Raw genomic sequence first — 22,290 nt, 5'->3', positions numbered from 1 at the left:
AAAAAAAAAAAAATCGTCGAAAAAATATCTGGAATCAGCGAAACGAAACCTGAACACGGTGCGGCGTTGATGATACGGAGCACTTGTGATCTCTCCTCGCCGTGTCGCGCCGCTCTGCCACAGTTGTTGGTGACCGTCGGCTCGGCCAGAACTAGAAACCACCCTCGTGACGCGCTGCCCCGAGGTGTATGTTTAGAATTCCTCCGTCCTTTTGTTTTTACTCCTCGTGCCTTGCCGGGTTGAATGAAACCACGTAGTATCTGGGATATTCACGTCTCTCCTCCGTCATCCCCCTCCCCTCATCTACTCCCTCCTCTCTCTCTCTCTCTCTCTCTCTCACTCTCTCTCTCTCTCTTTCTCTGCGAGTGTTCTCGCTCCGCTGCGCAGCCGCGCGGGCGTGGTACCTTTGAATATATATACTGTATAGAAGTCGCCAGCCCAGGTTAAAATTTCTAATACGGTTTTGAGGTAGTTGGTTAATTCACCGCCGCAATCGCCACCATCTCTAGGGCATCGACTTGTGGTGGTTCCTAGCGGACAAGTGCCGAACTCTTCAAACACCCCTTCCCCCTCCCGTTGAACGATCTCGAGCTGCAGTGGATGATGGATGAGGGGTGCGGGGAATGACAGCGGGCGACAGTGCTGCATTCTAACGTGTACACAACAACTAAGACGATACAGGGCGTTACGGCAGCGCACTGCAGCGGTAAAGTTCCCAAGCTGCTCATTTTACGCTCTTGAAAAACGTAGAGTAAATCCTATCCACTCGCGAGTTCTATACAGTATATATATTCAAAGGTGGTACGGAGGAACGGCATCTTCTTGCTTCTTCTGACTCCTCGCTTCCCACGACACGTCGCCTGACGCCCTCTTGAACCCCGCGCAGGCGCTATTCTTAAAATATAATATTGTATAATATAGAATTCAGGAAACGTTTTATCTTGAAGTTGGCGAACCGCTTCGAAGAGGTCAAGACGAGGATCAGAAGATATATTAAAGATGGAAATGGAAGATACGAGTAATTCCGATGCTGTCACAAGAAACAGTATGAAGAAGACGAATCTGAATAGGAATATTAAAGAAGAGGGTGTGTAGTGTAACGCCAATTTAAATTTGAAGAAGAAACTTTTTATTAATTTTTTCTTACATTTATTATTAATAAACTATAACATGATAGTTTATTCTAGAATACACAATTATAACACGGCATTTACATACAAAAAAGTTTCGAAAAGGACTATTCAAGTAAAGTTGTATGCACCACCCAGCTGAGAAACTACATAAAATCAGCTTCTCTAGTGAGAGAAAATGAGGCTTTATGCAAGCAAAAATTTTTTTTCAAATGAATATTTTCTAACCTTTTAACCAATATTAGACAATGTGTGGAATATATCTGGTCCAAAAAATTTCAGTTTAACAGCAATTTGCTATTCTTAAATTATGAACTGTAATATACTTACGTAGTAATTTTCTAGATTCGCATTGTGATGGCCAATTTGAAAAACGTGCTTAGAACTGAATTGTTTTCGCTCGATACAAACTTGGGCAAAGTCGACGTCGTGTGGTCGCCGGAGGGAAACGGCATTATTCACCGGAACCATCCGGCCAGAGAAACCCGATACAAGCTATCGAGAGAATATCTAGAGCTATCGAGGGGATATCTTGAATCTCACGCAGCCGTGGTGGCAAGACGCACGTACGGTACATAACATCCTCGACTCACATAAATAATCCACACGGGAGAAATACCGTTTTAATGTGCTCCATTAAACAAATGCCTCGCCGGCGGAGCGGAGGCTCGCCTCCCGCGCAGGCGAGAGGACCAAGCTACGTCTGCCCTCGGGACACGACGGAAAGCCGTCGTTAAGTAGCCGTTCAGACAACCCTTTCAATCAGCGTGTTTGGATCGCAGGCTGTCGTGACCAGGGCCATTAGCTGCTCTTTGGCTCCTGGGTTGAGGCTCCGTGCATTGAAAATATTTATTTTCCCAACGTTTCGGTGTGCCTTGTCGCAGCTATCTTCAAGGGTGGTTAGACTTTTTCATCAGTAAGGAATTGTGTAAAGCTTTCTTTATCAGAATTATATATTAATTTCTACACATTAAAATATTTTCGGAGTGATTGGATTTTTATGAGTGCCACTGGATAATGTTTGTATGGAAATCTACCTTAAGGCAAGGGGTTTTAGGAGTAAAAATCTTTCAAGAAAAGCTCTAATACACTCCAGTATGGCGAGGGAAGAACGCTACCATTTGATGCATGATTCCTACCTCTCTGTTTAATGTCACCAAGTTACGTCACAATCACAGTTACTGAGTACGCTTAAACAGATGGTCTGATATAGGATTATATCGTTCACACTTCCGTTACTCAATACAGCATCTGCGTTTATGTAAAAATAGTTCAGAAGCAATTTAAACACTTATATTTAACTAGCTGCCCGACCCGGCTTCGCACGGCTATACTAATGGAAAAAAAATTAAGCCACCTCTCCCATTTACAGTAATGATAAATTTAAAAAAATCAGTGAAAATTTATTACAATGCTGTATAATGTACCGGAGAGAAAATGAATAGCACCGATGGTTTCCCGACTCGTGCACGCAACGTACAACTGATGTACCCGTACTTCGCTACGGCAGTCTACAGGCAGATCACTCTTGCGCAGCTCATTATACATGCCCGTCCTTGTGGGTACGCCACTGCCGCGCGATGCCCGTTGCCATGGAGACGCAGAAGGCATCAACAATGCAAAATCCTGTTCTCATGCAGACAAAGTACCCACTGTTGCCTGGTTTTAACCACCCATGGGATCTAATTTTCGGAAAATGTCATCCTTCGTAAAATAAGGAACATTACTGTGAAGTTTCAAGTCTGTAAAATATATATACTTGAAAAAAAGGGTAATAAAAAAATAAAACACAGAGAGAGGAAAAAAAACAATAGTTTAGGTTTGCGATTTAAAGTGATAAAAAGTATTTAAATACTAATTGAACTCTTATGAGGTTACTGATTGTTTCGTTGTTAATATCACACGGGTGCTTTTTACTTGTATGGGAAAATTAAGAATGATAAGGCATCTAGTGCGTGGCAACAATGTTAATAGGCAATAGGAAATAAACTTCTAGCACCTGCGGCATTGTCAACACACACTTCGTACGTGCACTGCATGTTGTATCTAACCCCCTCCAACGCATTTGATTCTAAATTGGACTTTTATTAAGGATCCCTAAAGTTATTGATAATATAATATAGCCTATAGCCTTCCTCGATAAATGTACTATCCAACACTGAAAAAAATTTTCAAATCGGACTAGTGGTTCCTGAGATTAGCGTGTAAAATTACGCCTGTTCATTGGCTACTGATACGTGAGAACTGTTAACTGTGAGTCTCGTGATTCTATACTTCCTTCTTTAAGGGTTATTCATATTCATTGGCTCAAGAGTCCTTCGGGTAAACTTCGGTCCAGTACAGAAGCAGCAAAAAGTTAAAGGCATTTGGATTCTAGCCTAATGAAACCGCGTATTTTTCCGGTCTCTAGTAATCAATAGGCACAAGTATTTCGTGTATCCATTCAGTAGCAAAGCGTACTTGAGTACATGCTTTACTTTAATGGTTGGATCTCAGTTCTGTTGACACGCCCCCGAACTCCGTGAACCAGTCATACACGAGAAGTTGTGACCAGTCCTGTGCAACCCAGTCGAAAGGATGGAAGAGCCTCTGTCTTTGGTATCGACCAATGAGTACAGAAAAATGAGCTGGCTTATGTGTAGGACAGTCCAGCCTAACCTGGAGTGAAAAGAATTGGCGAAATAATCGTGATTCTAAAGCTGTTAAACGACAAAAAAAATTAAAGGACTCAGTTTTTGTACTACCGACGTAAGAATGATATTTTTTGATGTGTAACATCTCAGCTCTATATATATAGCGTTTGGTAGGAATAATTTCGTGAATGTAACGCAAGTCTCTTGGAACGTAAATTTGTAACCACGGTGTTGCCATCTGTGGCGGATGGCGTGAACCTAAATTCATAAAGCCAATGGTAAAATTATAGTATTAACTTTTTTATGAATTTGAACAAGATGTGCATTATTTTAATGAAATCCCTTGTTGAAAATCAGGCCCAAAGCCGAGGTTTAGTATTTTTCTAACTCTTTTTCTCTTGTATCGGAGCCATGTCATTATATAGTGTAAAATATCTCTCTGCAAATCGAATGATTTGATAGTCAACGTAGCTACTAGGCAGCAAATTCTTGCGGCGGGTACGGAAACTATATATGATTCGCGTAAAGAAATGTAGTTGAAAATGTAATTTGCGTATATATTTATCACTCCCGGCATCATTTTAAAAAAATGATATTTTTCATTTCGTGTCTGAATTTCGTATTATAAGTTTATTTGCTACACGAGAACACACTTTGGTGTGTACTGGAAGACTCAAATTTTTTCCATATATTATTATTGACTGTACATACTATTTAAAAACGTAACATAGTTGCTAAAAATCATATTTATCTTAGAATCATCTCATTTTATTTCCCTTGTTCCTGTGGATCAAATACAACCATTTACATTAGCATCAACTGTAATACAAATAACTTTAAGCAAAAGTGAATGACAACTCTGTTAATTCCAAATACAAGATGAACCACATTTTAAATGACAATTAGGAAAACGCATTATGAAACTAGATATTGACATTAACTCTACGTTTACGCCGGTTATTTACAAGTTTACAAACAGTTATCATTTACCAAATTGTAAATTTTGATATGAAGCTTGAAAGAAAGAAAACCAAAGTTCATACTTTTAACTCGAATGAGCGCACTCGTTGACTCCAAGGCGAGCCCCCAAATAAGTTTTAAACATTAAGTTACTCGCCACCGAATGCTGCTGCTGGTAAAGGAATTTCTCGCTCGCCTTCTCTAAGGTGTTGGTCGTCGTATTCCCCAGCAGTCCACCGTACCCCGTGTGCGCTGGGGTCCCCCTCGCCGACACGTCTCCGCTGCCTGGACTCCGGGCCGGCGACCCCTTCACTCCGACCCTCGTGGCGTCAGCTCCTCCGGGCCTCGCGGCCTGGAGCTCGCTCTGACGGACAACCACTGCAGCGACCGCGACGAGCCGTCATTCCAGGACCTGGGAAACTCGCCCGGCGAGTCAGTGTGGCGAGTGACTGCTCCTGCCAACGTCCGCGGGACACTGCGTTTATTCGGTGGCCGCACCGGCGACTGAAGGCTACAGCCGAGAGAGTACTTACCAGCACTCGCTCAACGAGCCGGGCGAGTTGAGACGACCGACCACAGCGAGTTGGGTTCCAGCTTCTCCTCGCTCGGATAGTCTCGTAATCGTGTGCACGACTCGCTGTGGACTGCGTCGACGATCTTGTCCAACAGCGAGTGTGGTAATAGTCGCCTCCGTCTCGTCCGCAGCTTGGCTTGTGCTTCAGTCACAGTTAACTTCTACGGGGCTCGCTAAACTCTTTTGCTCAGCTATTGACCTCTCTCGTGGATTCTCCGTCGTCAGCAGCGTGTTCTCGTCCTTGATCACTGGCGACTCGCTGCAGACTGTCTTCAGCCGTCCCACCAGGTGGTTTTCCCCTGTTCTCTGCCAGTCTCGTTTTCCACCAACTTCATGGACTCAGGGTCGGTTCCCCTCCTTCCAGCGCACTCGACACTAAATTGTCACTAACCTGAGGTCAGCCGGGGGTTACACAGGCGTAAAACGTTCAGTTTTCTTGTCTCAGCTGAAAATGTGAAACTTTGAGAGGAAACTGGTGTTGAAATATATCTGATGAATCAATTTATAATGACTGGGACGCCACAATGGTCTGCATAGCCACCTATTCACCAATGAAACGCATAAACAGGTAATATTTTGGTTGATGGTTTCCAATTAGCCAAGAGTCGTTCTGATAAATTGTGCGCCAATTGCGGAAGCATTTTAAAGTTATGAGTATTTGAATTGCGGCAAATCGCGGAATGAATATGCAATTTTTTTTTAATGTGTAGTGATTTAAATCCTCGCGATGTTCACGCATGAATCAAAAGTGCGTCGTAAAGTGGCGCTAATCCTCCAGTCGTGACCGGCGCACGTGAACCAGGGTTTACGAGGCTCTCGCCTCCCGCTGCTATACGAGGTCCCTAACAAAGGACGTCAAATTGCCTTTCTTCCCTATCTTTTGTGTACACCACACTGCAACTCCAGCTTTATCCCCGCGCCTCTTCCAGGAACCTCAGTATTCCACCTGTCACGGGGGTAATTTGGTTTGTTGTCGACCGTCCGATTCGCGCCAGCAACTCGTTACTCCGCGCGCTTAGAAGGGCTCCCCGGCGGGGAATAAAGGGGGGGGGGGGGTGGATCGGCGCGCGTACGCGTCGTGTGGAATATTAAATTACGCCGCAGGGGTAATTTAATTTCATGTGAGAAACGGAGAAGGGGGAACGAAGCACGCAGCGGCGGAGGGCCGTGTAATTGTGTGAAGACTCGTGGAGGCGTCCGGCGGAGTGGTTGGAAGGCGGGTGGACGGTAACAAGGGGTCAGTCCCGGGACGAGCAGGGGTCACGGAAGGGTGCGCCTGTCAAGAAACCCTGGCCGGTGTTTATCTCGCAGCGGCGATTAAAGCCCCGGCGCTCGAGAGCTGCGGGTGTCTTGATGGGCTCTCTTGTCAGCGGGACAACGAGTTCCCCGGGCACACGATGGGCGTCTCGGGTCCGTGGGAGCGGTGTCTTAATCACAGGCCACGGGACTTGTTTCGGGCGTCGCGTCGCTGGCGCACTCGTGCGGACTATTGTGGAGATGAAAACAAAATCCTTTTTAGAGCCTCGAGAAACAAATGTAGAAAGATGAGTTTTTTTGACTGTACACATTTATTTTGGCGATAAAAAAAAGGTCCATTATTTTTACTTCATCAGATATTTTTCCTCTGCATATTAGTAGAGACCTGCAAAATTTGCTCAATTATCTAGTTCCAGCTTATACTCCGTAAACGTGTACACAGTTACGTCAAAGTCATATGTTTATAGCTGATAGGTACCACTTTTCACGTCTCCCTGTCGTACAAGACTCGGTCTGAAGTATTGATTTTTAGGTGTTTGTCATTGGCATCTAGTTCTTCACGGTGAGTCAAATGGTGCTAGTTTGGACTACCAGAAGACCGTAAGCACTACCCAGACTTCCTCCACGGCCGGTGGTGACGGGCCCAGTGAGATAACTCTACTTGGCATACCTCCAACTCGGCGCGCCTAGCAGTCTGGTTGGACTTCCTTTCACTCTTGCTCGCTTCCATCTGTTTTTTTTTGTTAATCCTTTTTTTACTTCTTTATTGTCTGCTTGTCAGTCCGCGCATAACGTGCTCGTTATTCCTCTCTCTCTTTCTCTTTCTCTCTCTCGTCTCCGTGTTCATTCCTTCTTCGTGGGCTCGCAGCGCTCAAATGTATTGTCCTCGTGAACTTTGGCCTTACACCTGGCACCGGACAATCGCTCGTCGAGGAAAACAGGAGAGGCCAATTAACTGTCTGGGCATTCGGGCGGCTGTGATTTGGCGTACGAAGAAGAAAGAAAATTACATTCTTGGCACCCGCGTTCCTAATATCAAGGTTAATTGGCATGTGAGGAACAACCATCAACACAATTAGGCTTGTGGGATTAGCGTTTTAAGATTTTCATCACCCACTATGTTAGATTGCTTTCACGAAGAAAAACATATTTCGAAAAACGAAACAGTAGCAGTCAAGTCCCCTCCATTGCCTACCTGTGGAATTACATAAAATGATTTTTTCACTATCACAACGTAATCAGTGTAGTAACACAGTTTAACTACGAGCATATTCCATGAACTAATCGGATCAATTGAAATACCACCATGGACACGACCTTAGAACAACATTTAAAGCATGGTCATTTAATGACCATAAATGGGGCATGAGAAAAAGTAAATGTTAATTTCGTCTCAAAACAGGTAAAATTTTGTCAACCAAATATGAGTCTTATTCCATTCCTGATGTTGCCGGAGTCATTCGGAAAGTTGTGAATGCCAGAAATGAAAACAGTTTTGTTCCGTATGTGGTCGGGTGAGGGACACTGTTCACTAAAAAACTGCACAATCACGTGTCATGCCGCCGCTGCAGTAATCAAAGGCAGCCGAGTGCAGCGACGCAGATCAACACGTGCGGTGCATAAGCGCGTGGCCAAGTGTTTTGATCCTATAGATAGTCACTCTCGTCACTGACTAACTGACCCTGTAACGTCAAAGAGATATGTATACCTTGTAGACAGGCGTATCATGACGCACACTTATTAGCCTACTCCATAGAGGTGTGTACGAAATAGAAAATTTAAGTGTAAAAATCGAGTAACAGTTGAATTACAGCTACAGAAGTGGAACACACCTTAGTTATTAAATTAAAATATTTGTTATATTTTTGATTTTTCAATGGCCGCCGTACGAATAACTATGTTTATAATTACTAAAAAAAAAGGCTTATATCTCAGAAAGTTTAGCTCTAAATGAAAAACTGTAAAAACAATTTCCCAATATTGGAAATCTTAGTTTGCGACACTGGAATCTTTTGATGATATTTTGAATATTGTTTTTATGCCCTTTCGAAAATCTTTGTTTTTAATTTTTAAATACGCTTACATATTTTAAGTTTATAATTTATTTATAAACCGTTGGTATTTTTGTCTTTAATATATCCTACTAGTTAATGCCCGGCATGCGTTGTAATGCCTATATCAAGTTCTTTTTGTAATTTGTTTGAAGTAGGTACACATGCAAAGTATGTCTCTATATTTCTCTATTTCTCTATTCCGCTATCTATTTCTCTATGTAGCTATATCTCTATAACTCTCTATATCTCTATATCTCTATATACATGTAGGTATATACCATTCTATCTCTATACATTTCTCTATATCTAAATATAATTATCTCCCCCTATATATATAAATATATATCTTTCCTGTATAGGTATACCTATATACATCTATATATGTCACTCTATAACAATGCAAATATTTAAAGTCTATGTTTTTTTACCAATCTATATTTTTATTTATCTTTGCCTGTCTCAGGTGTGACATTGTATATAAAAACACGCACGTATTTGAATGCAACATTCTATTAAAATTTCAAAGCAATCGGTGAATAACTTTCTGAGATTTAAGATTTTGAACGAACTTTACATTTTTGTTTATATAGTTATTTTTGTATGCCAGAAAGTTTTTTTGGCATATTTGCTTTTTTGTAGTAACGCTCTTTTGAATTTTTGTAGCATATTCTTCATTTTCGGTCACGTAATTTCTTGCTGCTAAAATTATCGATTAATAGCACAACGTGTGCCTTAGGTGTCTTACAACCTCTTAGTTCGTAATAGGACAAACACCTCCCCGCCCCTCCCAGGCATGTGATATAAGGAACAAGCCCTGTGAGTGGCGGTCTCAAACAAATCATCTGTGATTGGTTCGTAAATCATTTAATTACGCTGGACTCTTGCGGTCAGTTGTGACTCATCCTTCCACGCGAGGTCCACTCAAACGCCGTAAGTTCAGGACCGGGTTTGCTCGCAGGATGCCGAACACTTGTGACTAAAGAAAATCACGGTGCTAAACACGGTGAGTACTTGACGAATGATTGTGATATAGAACCTCGTCTAATGGAATTGTACTATAACGTTGACCGTTAACATCACTGCTGGACAGTTTCCTGCTCACTACTTCAAAATTATTTACCTGTTACATTAAACTATTTTTTGGGAGGGTTAATGATGGCAAAATATTTTGAGGTGACTACGAATCTTTCTTTTTCCTCGTCAGCATCTCTTAACCTTTATTGTGGTCTTAGTTTCATTCCAAATTTGAAATGTTACTGTAAACAATAAAAAAATCAAATTCTGGCCGTACGCCTTTAGTCTTTCAGTACTATTTATATGACCCCTATATCTGTTTCATTCGTGAGAGGTAAATTTGTATTAATTATATTTGGTAATGTGAGAGAGGGTTACCACCCTTATTTATTTTTCTTCTTGTTGATTATATTTGTTCTATTTTTCTTACTGCCCCACGAGACGTGCAGGAATTGAAAGACCGGAAAGGTAGCGATAACGTAATGACGCTTTTGGACCGATTTATCTGTTTCAGTTCCTCCTATCTCTCTCTCCCCTTCCCGCAACTCATTTCTAACCCTAGCTTTTTTCTTCCCTCTCCGTATTTTAGACAGCCACTTACCCCAGAGCTAATATCTATTTTTTGTGGGTTTTTGTTGAGCTCTTGAAACACACAAAAGCCGGCCGGAATTCTCTGTGTTCTCTGTGGCATATTTCAAATTCACTAGAAACTACGATCGGACAGCTCTAAGCCATCAACATAAGTGAACGTGCAACAAAAAACCTGCTGTCACGGAGTGACACTGCAATAATTGTTTATTGATTAAAAGTTAAAGTAAAAATTATTTTTTTCTCTGTGTATTAGGAAATGTGAAGCACCAGAGGTTTGTAAAATAATAGGTTTTTCTAAAAGGAAAAAAAGGTTTTTTTTTATTTTCATAATGTTGGTAGCAAAGATAACTGCATACATCATGAATCTTCTATTGGACTGGTGTTCAACAACGTAAGATTTTTCGCACGAAAATCTTGACGCTGTCCTACATTGGTTTCTAGTTTATTTGTTTATTACTTCCAGAAATCAAGTAGACTGCTAGTACGTAGATTTATAAACATTAAATTTGGTTGTTTTGTTAATTTACTGTATTGTGTAAACCAGTTGAATTAGAAAAGGGTTGGGAGAGAGAGAGAGAGAGAGAGAGAACAGCGTACGCCTACCGTAGCTTGTCTCACAGACAACAATATCTTCTCTCTTAGCAAATGACTGTACATATATGCGTACAGCTAGACCACATATAGGCATATGTATGCATGCATCCTATCATAAGCAGTTGTATCAGACACACATAAATACATTAATATATACATGCTTGCGTACAAACATAGGTCTATGACTATAAAATTACTGCAAACCAGTATTAAAACAATTATTCAGTATAATGATTAGATTTTGCACTTAAAGTAGGACAAAAATATATATTATTATCTTGGAAATATTCCAGAGAAATTTGTTTTCAATACAACTGAAATTATTTTGCAAAAGTTTTGACCATCGTAATGTTTTATTTTTAAAATATCAATGACAATTTAAAATATGTATATATTTTTAGAAAATAACTATGTGTAGATATGTGTTTTTTTAATTATTTTTCTGTGCACTTTATCAAAACGGCAATATATAGGTATGTATTTTCATATTTTTGAAATGCAATACAGTTTAACATTTCCTGTGCTTAAGTTATTTAGCAGCTGAAAATATTTCGAAAGAAAATTGTTATATGTGAATCAATATTTATTAACTTAACAAAAAAATTCATCCATTAAGTACATTTCGGCATGCCAACTACAAGTGCCTAACTTTATTTAAAATTGCAAATATATGTACAAATTTACATTAAAATTCGTTAAGTAATAGTAATTACAAAATAACAATAACCGAGCTGACTTTTGAGACCAAGCCTTTATATGTTTATATTATTTTTTAGTAATATGTGTGTATTGGCTTGGTTTTGGTGTGTGTGTGTTTGTGGAAAGTCTTCAAGCTTGTTCCCCCGTGGCAAGGGTCTCTGATTTCGTGGACTCAACACTCCTAAGATGAAGGTCGAAGGTTCCATTCCAACCCTTGGAACATTACATTATAACATTATTATTAGCGAAATTCCGTTACGAAGTGGTTTGAAGCCTGCTACGATATAATATATCTTTTCACTTTAAATCTCTGAGCATAGTCGTACAATTTTAAATGCTCGTTTAAACTATTTTACATTAATTAAAAAAATGACCACTACAGTAAGAGCGAATAAAATTACACCAGTAACTGAATAAATGATAATGGGGCAAAAAAACCAATGCTTTTTTTTTTGCGAAATTCCAAACTTAAACGTTTGTACATTTTAGGATATTAAATATACACACTTAGCCGTATAAAAATAAAAATTTATATATTAGTACTAACAAGAAACATAAACCAAAAACGTAATTTAATGAAAATTCGTCTACAGTTTATAATTTTATGCATTGCAATATACAAACGTTATATTTTTAACCCATACTTTGGCTATAATTGTTTACATTTTTATATTACTGTTCTGTGTTTACCAACGAGTAGTTTGCCAAGCATACGCATGGGCCTACAATGGAATCTAGTATTCTTGTTTTAAATTAATTTGCTCAGTCAAACAAATTATTTTTATCAATAATGTTTTTTTTGTAAATGATAAGGGTTTTATTTTTTAATGGATAGGTGTAATACAAGGTTTTTACCGCCTTAATTTCACCATGTATAAAAATAATAAGACAAGTAATAAAATATAAATAAAACAGTTTGGCACTAAACCAATACACATAACATATGAAACATTTAAAAAAAATGTTATGCATTAACAGTGATATAAATGCCAAGCAATTTCCAAGATGTATGTTGAAATCCCTGCATTCCACCCTAAACCTCTAAACCTTTCCTTTAGTCATGCACTCCCAGCACACACACACACACACACACACACACACACTCTCTCTCTCTCTTCTTCCCCACAGGAGGTGAACGAAGCTGCAAACGTAACACTCAACGCACGTTATTACCTTTGCCAGCTTGCCAGCTGCACGTCACGTGACCCGTCACCCGGGCCACGTATCACGGTTCGCTCACGAATCACGTGAACTGAGTGCCAGTGAAACACACACCCTAGCCATTTTCTTCCCTTTCTCTCTCTCTCTCTCTCTCTCTCTCTTAGCTTCTAGCGCATAAATTACCCAGAACGACGTACGAAAAAAATACGGCCGCTTTTTCGTAAACTGAACGACCATAAAAAAGAATAATTTTTCAGACGCAGGCTTACAAATGGCCAGAAAATCACGAATTCCCATGTTCAGGAAGACGTGAGAAAGGCAGGCGAATGGGTGACAAATGGGTTCCGAAGCTACTCCTGGGTACCAGCATAATTTTTTTTTCCTCTCAAACTAACATGATGTTTTAAAGAGATTCCCTTAAAAATACCCCCGCAAAATCATGGTTCTTGAGTTATAAAACTCCCACTGAAATGTTATGGCCTTCTTTGTATATATCACCATAAATATGCACAAATAATTCAACTGTGTGCAGTATAAAAAAGTAAGCACGGAAGTTGCGTGACACATTTACGGGACAGCTGGTTGGACATATTTATGCGAAAATTTAATAATGTTTTTCCAGCTTACAAAGAAAATACATATTTACAAAGTCTTTTTCAAACCTAAAATTCGAAACAAACTTTTTTCCGAACTTAGAGTTATTTTGGCAAGTATCCAATAAACATTCTCAATACAGTTTGTTCCAGAAAAACGATTACACACTAGAGATGACATAATAAATATCTCAAGACATCATTAACGCTACATTGTTCTGGTGTGCGATCTTATGGTTATGCACTTTTCTATGGATTTAAATAAAAATTCCATTATAGAGGTGTTTTTATTATTTCAGACTTATCTTCTCTATTGTTTCACTGAACGTTACAAAATTAGTCCAAACACATATAAATATTTTCTTTCGGAAGATTTTCAGCAGATAAATGACTTTAGGCCTGGAAAAATACAACTGTAATACATTTCAAAAAGTATAAAACTACATTTGTAGTGTGATTCTGGTGAAATGCACAGAGAAGGATTAAATTAAAAAAAACACCTGTCTACACATAGTTATTTCTAAAAATAAATATCATAAATTTTCCATTTATACTTAATAAAAAATTTTGATGATCAAAAATTTTACAAATAAATTTCAGTTATATTTAGAAAAAAACACAATTTATCGGGAATATGTTAAGATAATGTATTTTTTCCTACTTCAAGTGTGAAATCCAGTCATTATATAAAAAAATGTTTTTAAAACTGGTATGTTTATCTTATGGTCATAGGTCTATGTCTGTACACACGCATGTACATATTAATTTATTTGTGTGTGTATGGAAAAAACTGCACATCACAGAATTCATGCATACGTGTATTTGTGACCTGCTTGTACGCATATATGTACACAGAGTTAGTTGCCAAGAGAGAAGATATTGTTGTGTCTGAGACAAGCAGCGGCAGACGTGCGCTGTTTTCCCAACCTCCTCTCCAACTCAACTGAATTACATAATACAATAAAGTGAGAAAACAACAAAATTTCAAGTTTGTAAATCTACGAGCAGCCTTCTTCATTGCTGGGAGTAATAAACAAGTACACTAGGAACCAATACAAAACAGCGTCAAGATTTGTGTGCGACAAATCTGCCATAACATTCAGATAGTAAAAAAAAATTATGTGCGCATGGAGTCCCCACGCGACAGAAGTGAAACTTCTTACTTGTTAGGTATAGCGTATAGATAGAGATGAATTATTTACATTTTCAATGGCACTATTCGCATAAAAATCTATGATACTCATAAAGTTAATTGAACCAATCAATAACTATTTCCCACACGAATATATAAATTGTAGATATTTTTAATAAAATAAAATAAATATGGTCAATTGTTAGCCGTTACGAAAACTGAGGAGCAGACGAACACAAGTAACCTTACAAGAATTCCGTAGCATCACTGCTGATACATTTCCACCTCTCCCCACCCGTCTTCCCTTCCGGCTTTTACAATTAGCATATTTACATCATGCTCCGCTACGTACCTAGCCCCCCTCACCTTTGCCATCTTCCCATTCGACCGCTAGTGCATGCGTTGGAGTGGCGTCGCCGCTGACGCACTGTCATTCCTCTACCGGTTCCCCCACCACGTACCTAACTATTCCCCTCATGCGATCGGAAATTGTAGCCCCCTAAGCAAAGAAGTTTCACTCAAAAAATGTTTTGTGTTGTATAAAACATTGTTGTAACGAAGATTAGCGTCCTTCGGGCCTATCACTCCCCTTCAATCGTGACCTCGCGTGCTCCTCTCGTGACGGGACCCGCAACGAACAATCGACGCCCGTTGGCCCCTTGTATAGCCCCGGGTGATGCATGGGCGTCTTGCACCGCGGGGTCTATCTGGGCGGGGCGGTTGGTTGCGTTCCCCTGCGGCCCAGTCACGCAGCTCATTCGTTACCCCCGCGCGTACGACCGCGGTGAATTACCGCCTGATGCCTTTACCGCCTCCGTGCCCGGGTAATGGATTTACCTCCAGGCAGATGTTACGTGATACGGGGTGTGAGCCAGCTGGGGAGGAGAATCTTCCTTGGAGCCAACAAAATAATATATCTCCCGGTGTAACGTCGGAGTCGTCGTTAATACCTGCGCCTCGTCTGGCCGGAAGTAAATAACGGATTACACGGTTAACGTTATGTGTCTGCTTTGATCTATACAAAAACACGTGCCGAATTTATGGATCGTACACACATACGTGGGTTTATTATGTTGGTTTCGTGTTCCACACTATGTAGCGACAAGTTTTTTTTTTTTGTCTTAACGAAGGATGTACAGAGCTCAACAGAATACCACACATTTCTACTGACTTCATGTTTTTTTTTAACGTCATAGCCTATAGTCCTTATAGCTTGTGCATTTCGTCACGTACATTTATCATACATCTAAGTGCACTCCAGCTTCTTAGGATCGCGAGAAAACCTGCAAACGATACGACTTCTTCTATTTATCTATGTAGGACCTTAAACCATCGCTCAAGATAGTGTATTTATGCGTACAAATAAAACAGTATCAAAGGAAATTGTGAAATTTAAACATAGCTAGCGAGATTTAATTAATGAACCAGCCGATATAGCTTCCAACGGTGGATAAACGTTATCGGCAAAGTATGAGTTCCCGATAACGACATGATTACGTTAACCACAAATATATAATTGTTTTGATGTATGCAACTACATATAAAATATACAACAATTTTTAACGTAATAGGATTGTTACAGATTGTAAGACTTGAATAAACCTCATGTTGGTTTTTATTTTCAATTATTAAGGAGGAGAAACTGAAACTGAAATACGTAATATCATTTTGAACAGTTTTTATGCCATAACAATTTTTTATATTATATAACTTGCGTTCGTTAAAGCAGAGATAACAAATGAATAAGTTTCCAAAGACCACAACATAATGTCTTTTGCATAAGTGAGCGCAAAATTTTCGGCAACACGTTATATATATACATTATATATATAATTTATACATATACATCATCGTTGCCTTCTATATACATAACGGGTGAGTATTTAAAAAGTTTTCGGAACACTTCACTTCAAATATGGAGGGCGGAAACGCAAGAATTAAAACTTTTATCAATGTTTACATTTCGTTTTTGCAACTTGCGAAATTTTTACACGAGTATTTGAAAACGTCGTTATTGGTCTTTCTGCGTTTTGCGTTCTTGCGTTTCTTGCGTAGTTTGTGGCCACACTTGGCAAATTGTGTGTGAAATGTAGCCCTACTGGCCTGCCACTTATTCGTCAATATGGAGTGGAATCGAGAAAGTGTATTTACTTTAATAGAAATGTATAGGATTCGGCTAGTTTGTGCGTGCTTGCTTATTTTTCTCCCAGTGTGGATACGCATAAACCCAAAATCTGAACAAGATATTATTGTGAAATTCTTAAAAATACCTGCTATTCTTCATATATGCACACATAATCCACAGTCATCACATTTTATATCTCGTAATAAATCTCGTCTAGAATACTTTTGGCTACTCTGGATAGGAGGACGAACCCAGAATCGACTTTAACCTCTACATGAAAGCCCGCTAAAAATTATTATCGCATTCTTTACAACCAAGGACGTAATCATTATCTTTGTATAGCAATGAATTATTGCCAGTTAAGTCATACTAACCCTTCAAAATTAAAAAAAATATATATATGGTTTGTGGATTTACGCAACTTTTCCTGTTCTAAGACTCTTTGTAGTTTTATATTTTTCCCTTCTCAGGGCTGCCAAAAAATATATTTTTATATGTACATGCCTAGGATTTGAATAATATTTCTGCAGCTATAGCGTTACTGTGACATATTTTATTTAAAATAATGTGCATGCCTTGTAATCCACAACAATTGCTTGTCTTCGTACAGAGCAATCAGCTTCAAAGCAGTCTTCCCAGACAAGGCCATGAGGATAATAGCGTGGGGCGATTTCAAGAAAGTAGCGAAAACAGATAAGCGACTTTCGGCTTGAATGCATGTACAGACTCGTCGTAACCTCACTCTGAAACGCGTTCAAGACACGCGTTGGAGTTACATAACGCACGTGAGAGTGCGGCTTAACACCCTGCCATAACTCCAACTTACGAGTACCTAGTTGGTCACCAAGCGGTTCGGATCCCACTGAAATCCTGGAGGGGCCGTCGTCTTCTGCCTCTGTGCGTAACCGTAACCGAAACAAACAACAAACAAGCATTCCAACTACGATTCAGTCTTTTTTGTGACAGATTGTTCCTCGTACTTATTCCGTATGATATTTGTGTATTTCAGTGGATCTTAAGCTATGGGCCGTAGCTTAGAACAGGTAAAAAAATAAAAGAATCAAAGTAAGACACAAAATGTATCTCCAAGCCAATCAGACGTAAGTCCAAATTTATCAATTCTTGTTTTATTGCAGTTTATTTCTTAAAATTTATATTTATAAATAATCATAATAACGTAACTCATTCAAAGATTTTTATAAAGCATTTAGTAAGAGTTATAAAAGCGTAAGTCTAAAGTTTTAGTTGAGCCAGACAAACGTAAGTCCAAGCATAATGTTATGTACATGTGACTGTTGGAAAAAAGTCTCCCATTTGGAAGAAATTAATCGTATGTTCTTTCGTGTGACCACGCGTATGGAGGTTGATGGGAGAACATTATAAGTGAGGGATCAGTCGATCAGTTGTGACTTCGGCTCATTTGGGTTATGAGACTCAGAAATGTCCTTTAAACCAACAAGCAAGATGAGACGATTCGACGTTTTCTTGACAAAAATTAAATCACGTGCTGCTTTATCATGACGTTTTATCCGAGTACTATAAAGAAGAGATTAGTATTAAATACTTTTATAACCTTCTCGTTGTGCTACATTCTGAATAGGTTTGTAATAACTGACAATTTTATTTTACTATTCACTTGTTGCAAAAAAAAAAATTGTTTGAAAATTTCACCATCTGTTAGTAACTGTGTCCCGATTGAATTATGACTATTGATGACTTTTTAATACGTTTGAAGTGTAAATATGTAATCGCTAATCGCTTACTTTCTAATTCAGTCAAACTGAAAGACAATTTTTATCTGTCTTTATACAATCTTATATATTTAATATTTGGGCCTTTTTTTTTCACTCTGAAGAAGCTGTCCAGTTGGTTTTTCGAACCTTTTTTTTTACTGTAGAGTTTGTTGTGTCTGTTAATTTGCCATGCCCTTTGTTCTAACTCTTCTTCTTTCGGGACGTGTCCACGAGGCAACCCCACTACAACCTTAGCGCGTAGACCTGTCACGGAGACGCATTTGTTTCACCAACTCAACAAGCACTCATTAAGGACACGCGATGGATAACACTCATTTGGCTAAGGACGTCCCGAGGCGGACCCTCAGGTACATGTTACCCTCGCACGTGACATGAAATGGGATCCCTGTGGCAGGACCTATGGTGTGGAATTGGGGTGGGGGTAAATAACCGGATGCCTTTGGATATGAAAGGAACACCTTCCAGCTGAATGGGCAGTTCCAAATTTTGAAGGAAAAAAAATAGTTTCTTTGAAAGGGTATTACAACGCAGTTCTGACATCTTGAAAAGTCACTATCAGTATTATGTATGTTGGTTTTATATTCACTTTCAGAGAAAGCACTGAAGTTTTAAAAATAAATTACTCACAGAACAGAAAAATAAGAAAAAATGCATTCAAAGAGGTTTCGTAAAAGTAGCATCCACCCAAACTCAACCTTTTTTCACCCTACAAATGGAAAGCTGGGTCGGCCGCTGGTTACCAGCCGCGTATTCAGCAATCTCAAGCGTTTACTAGAAATTTACAGAAAATAATATAGCTTGTCCGTGTCCACGTGTTTCGTGGTTGTGTGGTTCTTGTAGTAGAGATGTGTCTCAGGTTTCAACTGCGTCTCTCTGATTACAGATACCTGGCGCTACTCATCCTCGTCTTGGCCACGTACTTCAGCACCGTTCTCGCCCGACAAGTGAGTGCTTTCTTTTGTTTCCTTATATATAGCGTATCTTTAATAGACAGGGCGAGCAAAAAATACTCCTGAATATGCATAGGCAATGGGTTGATAATAATGGTGCAGTCTGCCTAACAGGAGGGCTGAATTTTTATCATAGTGATATTAAGAATGAATAGTCGATAACGGGGATTAGAAGAAGCGGAAAGAAGACTTCATCTTGATTTCAACATATTTTAGGCTAAAACAATAATATTATGTCGTTTGATTTTCACGTTATTGATTAAATAAATCATATCTCTAATTAAATGGGATGCGTGAAGATAACTGGCTGTTACTAATAGATTCCCTGTGCACACATTGGCTTTGATTATTGAATGAATATAACTGTATTAAAACTGTCAATATACACTACAGTATGTTGAAGTCGTAATATTGTTCTTGTGTGCTCTTTGCCTTAACAAATTAATATTTTCAGTTTCAAAAGATATCAATTATTAGCTATAGCATAAAAACTGTTGAAGACAATATGGCGCCTTTCAGTTTTCCTATCTCTCTCCCTTAAAAAGTCCGTAGAAATAGTATAACGGTAAACGAAAATACTAATTAATGAAGGACAGGAAGGTGTAACATTTGTATAAAATTTATTACTATCATTTATTTTTCTAAATTAACTAACATAAAGGAATTACAGTAGGTGGTTTAAAATAGTGCAAGTTCGCTTTGATGTATTTCTGTACGTTATTATTTTTTAACTACGCACACAGAAATTTCTATGCGTGGATATTGCAGGCTTCATTTTTGCGAGCTTTAACTAATGAGCTGATTGTCCTGTGATGTAGTATTTTAATGCCTACATTGTTCCTACAGAGATTAAATAAAGTTGGACCACATACAATAAATAGTGCTTGGATGGCCACACGCCGCAAAAATTTTAATGCAATCGATTAAATATTTTTTTTTGCATTGCCAAATAAAAGCAGATAAATTCGCAGTTCGGTACAAGGTACATGAATAAACCCGGGATAAAACGTTGAATGTTCGATCAACACCAAGTTTATTAATATGTGTACTAAGTCTTGACGTTTAATATTTAAATTATAAATAAATTATTATTTTTAGTTTTTTTAATTGATAAATATAAAACTGCTTCTACAAATTTCCAAAGACTAAATTTATAAAAAGACGAAATCCATATATTATAAAAAGTTACATGTAATGATTATTTATAATATGTTAATGACCAGAGAGCAGATGTAGAGTTTCAAAAGTTCCATGGAATAAGTTGTGTATAAATTTAAAATTAAATTTTGCATGGTTATGAGGGATTTAATGTGATGAGTAAGTGTAATAGAAATAAACATAGCGATTTCAACAACTACAAGGGCACTGCTGTTCCCTGGAGATGAACGAGGCCGGCGCTGTGATTGGCCAGCAGGCTGGGATGAAGGAGGTGGAGGAGTGGGTTGGGGGGGGGGGGGGTAGGCACTCCAGCCCAATGGCAGGCTGGAGGAAGTCACTCGCTCGGGGACCGCGAGAAAGGAACGAGATAGCAGGTCCAGGGATTAGCGCATTACTTTCTTGGTATTGTCATTCTTCGAGGTGGCGGCGCGCAGAAAGTAAACCAACCTGAAAAGCCTTGGCAAACAAAATAAACACACTGACAATATTTTTTTTTAAAAAAAAAAGAACTGAAATATTTATGTTAAATTACAGATATTTGTAAATTTTGTATATTTACATGAAAACATCTGTTACATAACGAAATAGTGAATGCATAAATAATGGGTTCGGTTTCTTACCCGGTAATTTATGTTTTGTGTCGTCCCAGTACCTCCGATAGTTAAAGTCTGTAAACCGTTCCTTGAATAGCTTTTCCAGTACTAACTGCGCACATTCATTTGCATAATAAAATCAAATAAACCCAATTTGTTGATTATTCTATTAACTTATTCATGGTTAAAAAGTATGCTTGAATTAAAATCAATTAAAATATATAATTATGCACCAATTTTCGTAATATATACTCAGTATTATCCAGAAAAACGTATTTCATATATGCAAAACTATCATAGCCATGTGTTCTACAAAGTTACAATAGCTTTCTTGTAGTATTACAAACTATTTCTTGGAAACTAGTTTCCAAAGGGATCTTTTGTAAAATTATAGATTTTTTTTCTGGGCAGACTGTGGTAACAGACTTCTAGTATGATAATACATAGGCTATATATATATATATTTTTTTTTTTATTATTGGCAGCTGGCCGATCGATGTTGTCGTGGTGTACAAACAATGAATATTATAATTTATAAATTAACACCCTTATATAGATAGCATGGGATCATTAATATACATAATTTTATATTTATATGTACTCGAAAATGGCGTCATCCAGGCACCCACAAACAGCTATGGCACACGATTTGTCAATAAAACTGTGAATAGCAGCTGATTAAAAAAACACGTGTGCAAATGGTACTCCATTAGACACTAGCTAGAGAAAAAATTTTTTTAAAAATGTGAAGTGGTTTTAAGAACTACACAGGAAAATAAACAGTTTCTGTAGTTTTACGAAATATTACTTTGGAAACCGGTTGCTAAGAAATAGTTTGTAATACTACAAGAAAGATATTTACTGTACAAGTAACTTAGTACAACACATGGCTATGTTTATTGTTGGATACATGAAATACAAATTTATAGATCATAATTAGTATTTCTTACAAAAATTGGTGTATAAATTTATTTTAAAAAAAATCTTAAATCATGAAAATATAATAAAATATTCAATGACTAGACTTAATTATATTATAATTCGTTAATAAACTTTATAATAAAATAAAGTCGACAGTTAATACTGGAAAGCTACTCAGGGAACGTTTTACAAATAACTTTAACTATTTGAGGTATTGGGATAACACAAAGCATACCTAAATGCCCGGGTAAGAATCCGAACCAGGTGTTTTTTTTATTGATACAGTTGTTTTCGTGTAAATTTACCAATTTAAAATTTATCCGTAATTTTAAAGATATATTTCTGCTCCATTTACAAACAAAAAAAATGCAGTGTAGACAGGGAACATAGTAACTCC

General features: G+C 38.3%; 1 protein-coding gene across 4 annotated transcripts in view; it reads left to right on the top strand.

Moving 5' to 3' along the window:
• LOC134530672 (papilin) overlaps positions 1–22,290 on the top strand; it is a 411,300-nt gene that overhangs the window by 212,945 nt on the left and 176,065 nt on the right. For all 4 annotated transcript variants that reach the window (XM_063365723.1, XM_063365724.1, XM_063365725.1 and 1 more), the window contains exon 2: positions 19,155–19,215. In XM_063365723.1, coding sequence (XP_063221793.1) covers positions 19,155–19,215 — 61 coding nt within the window. The remainder of the gene's footprint in view (positions 1–19,154; positions 19,216–22,290) is intronic.

This window comes from Bacillus rossius, chromosome 3, assembly GCF_032445375.1.
Source record: "Bacillus rossius redtenbacheri isolate Brsri chromosome 3, Brsri_v3, whole genome shotgun sequence".
In the NCBI taxonomy this organism is placed as follows: Eukaryota; Metazoa; Arthropoda; class Insecta; order Phasmatodea; family Bacillidae; genus Bacillus; species Bacillus rossius.
This window is presented reverse-complemented; position numbering and strand designations above follow the sequence as displayed.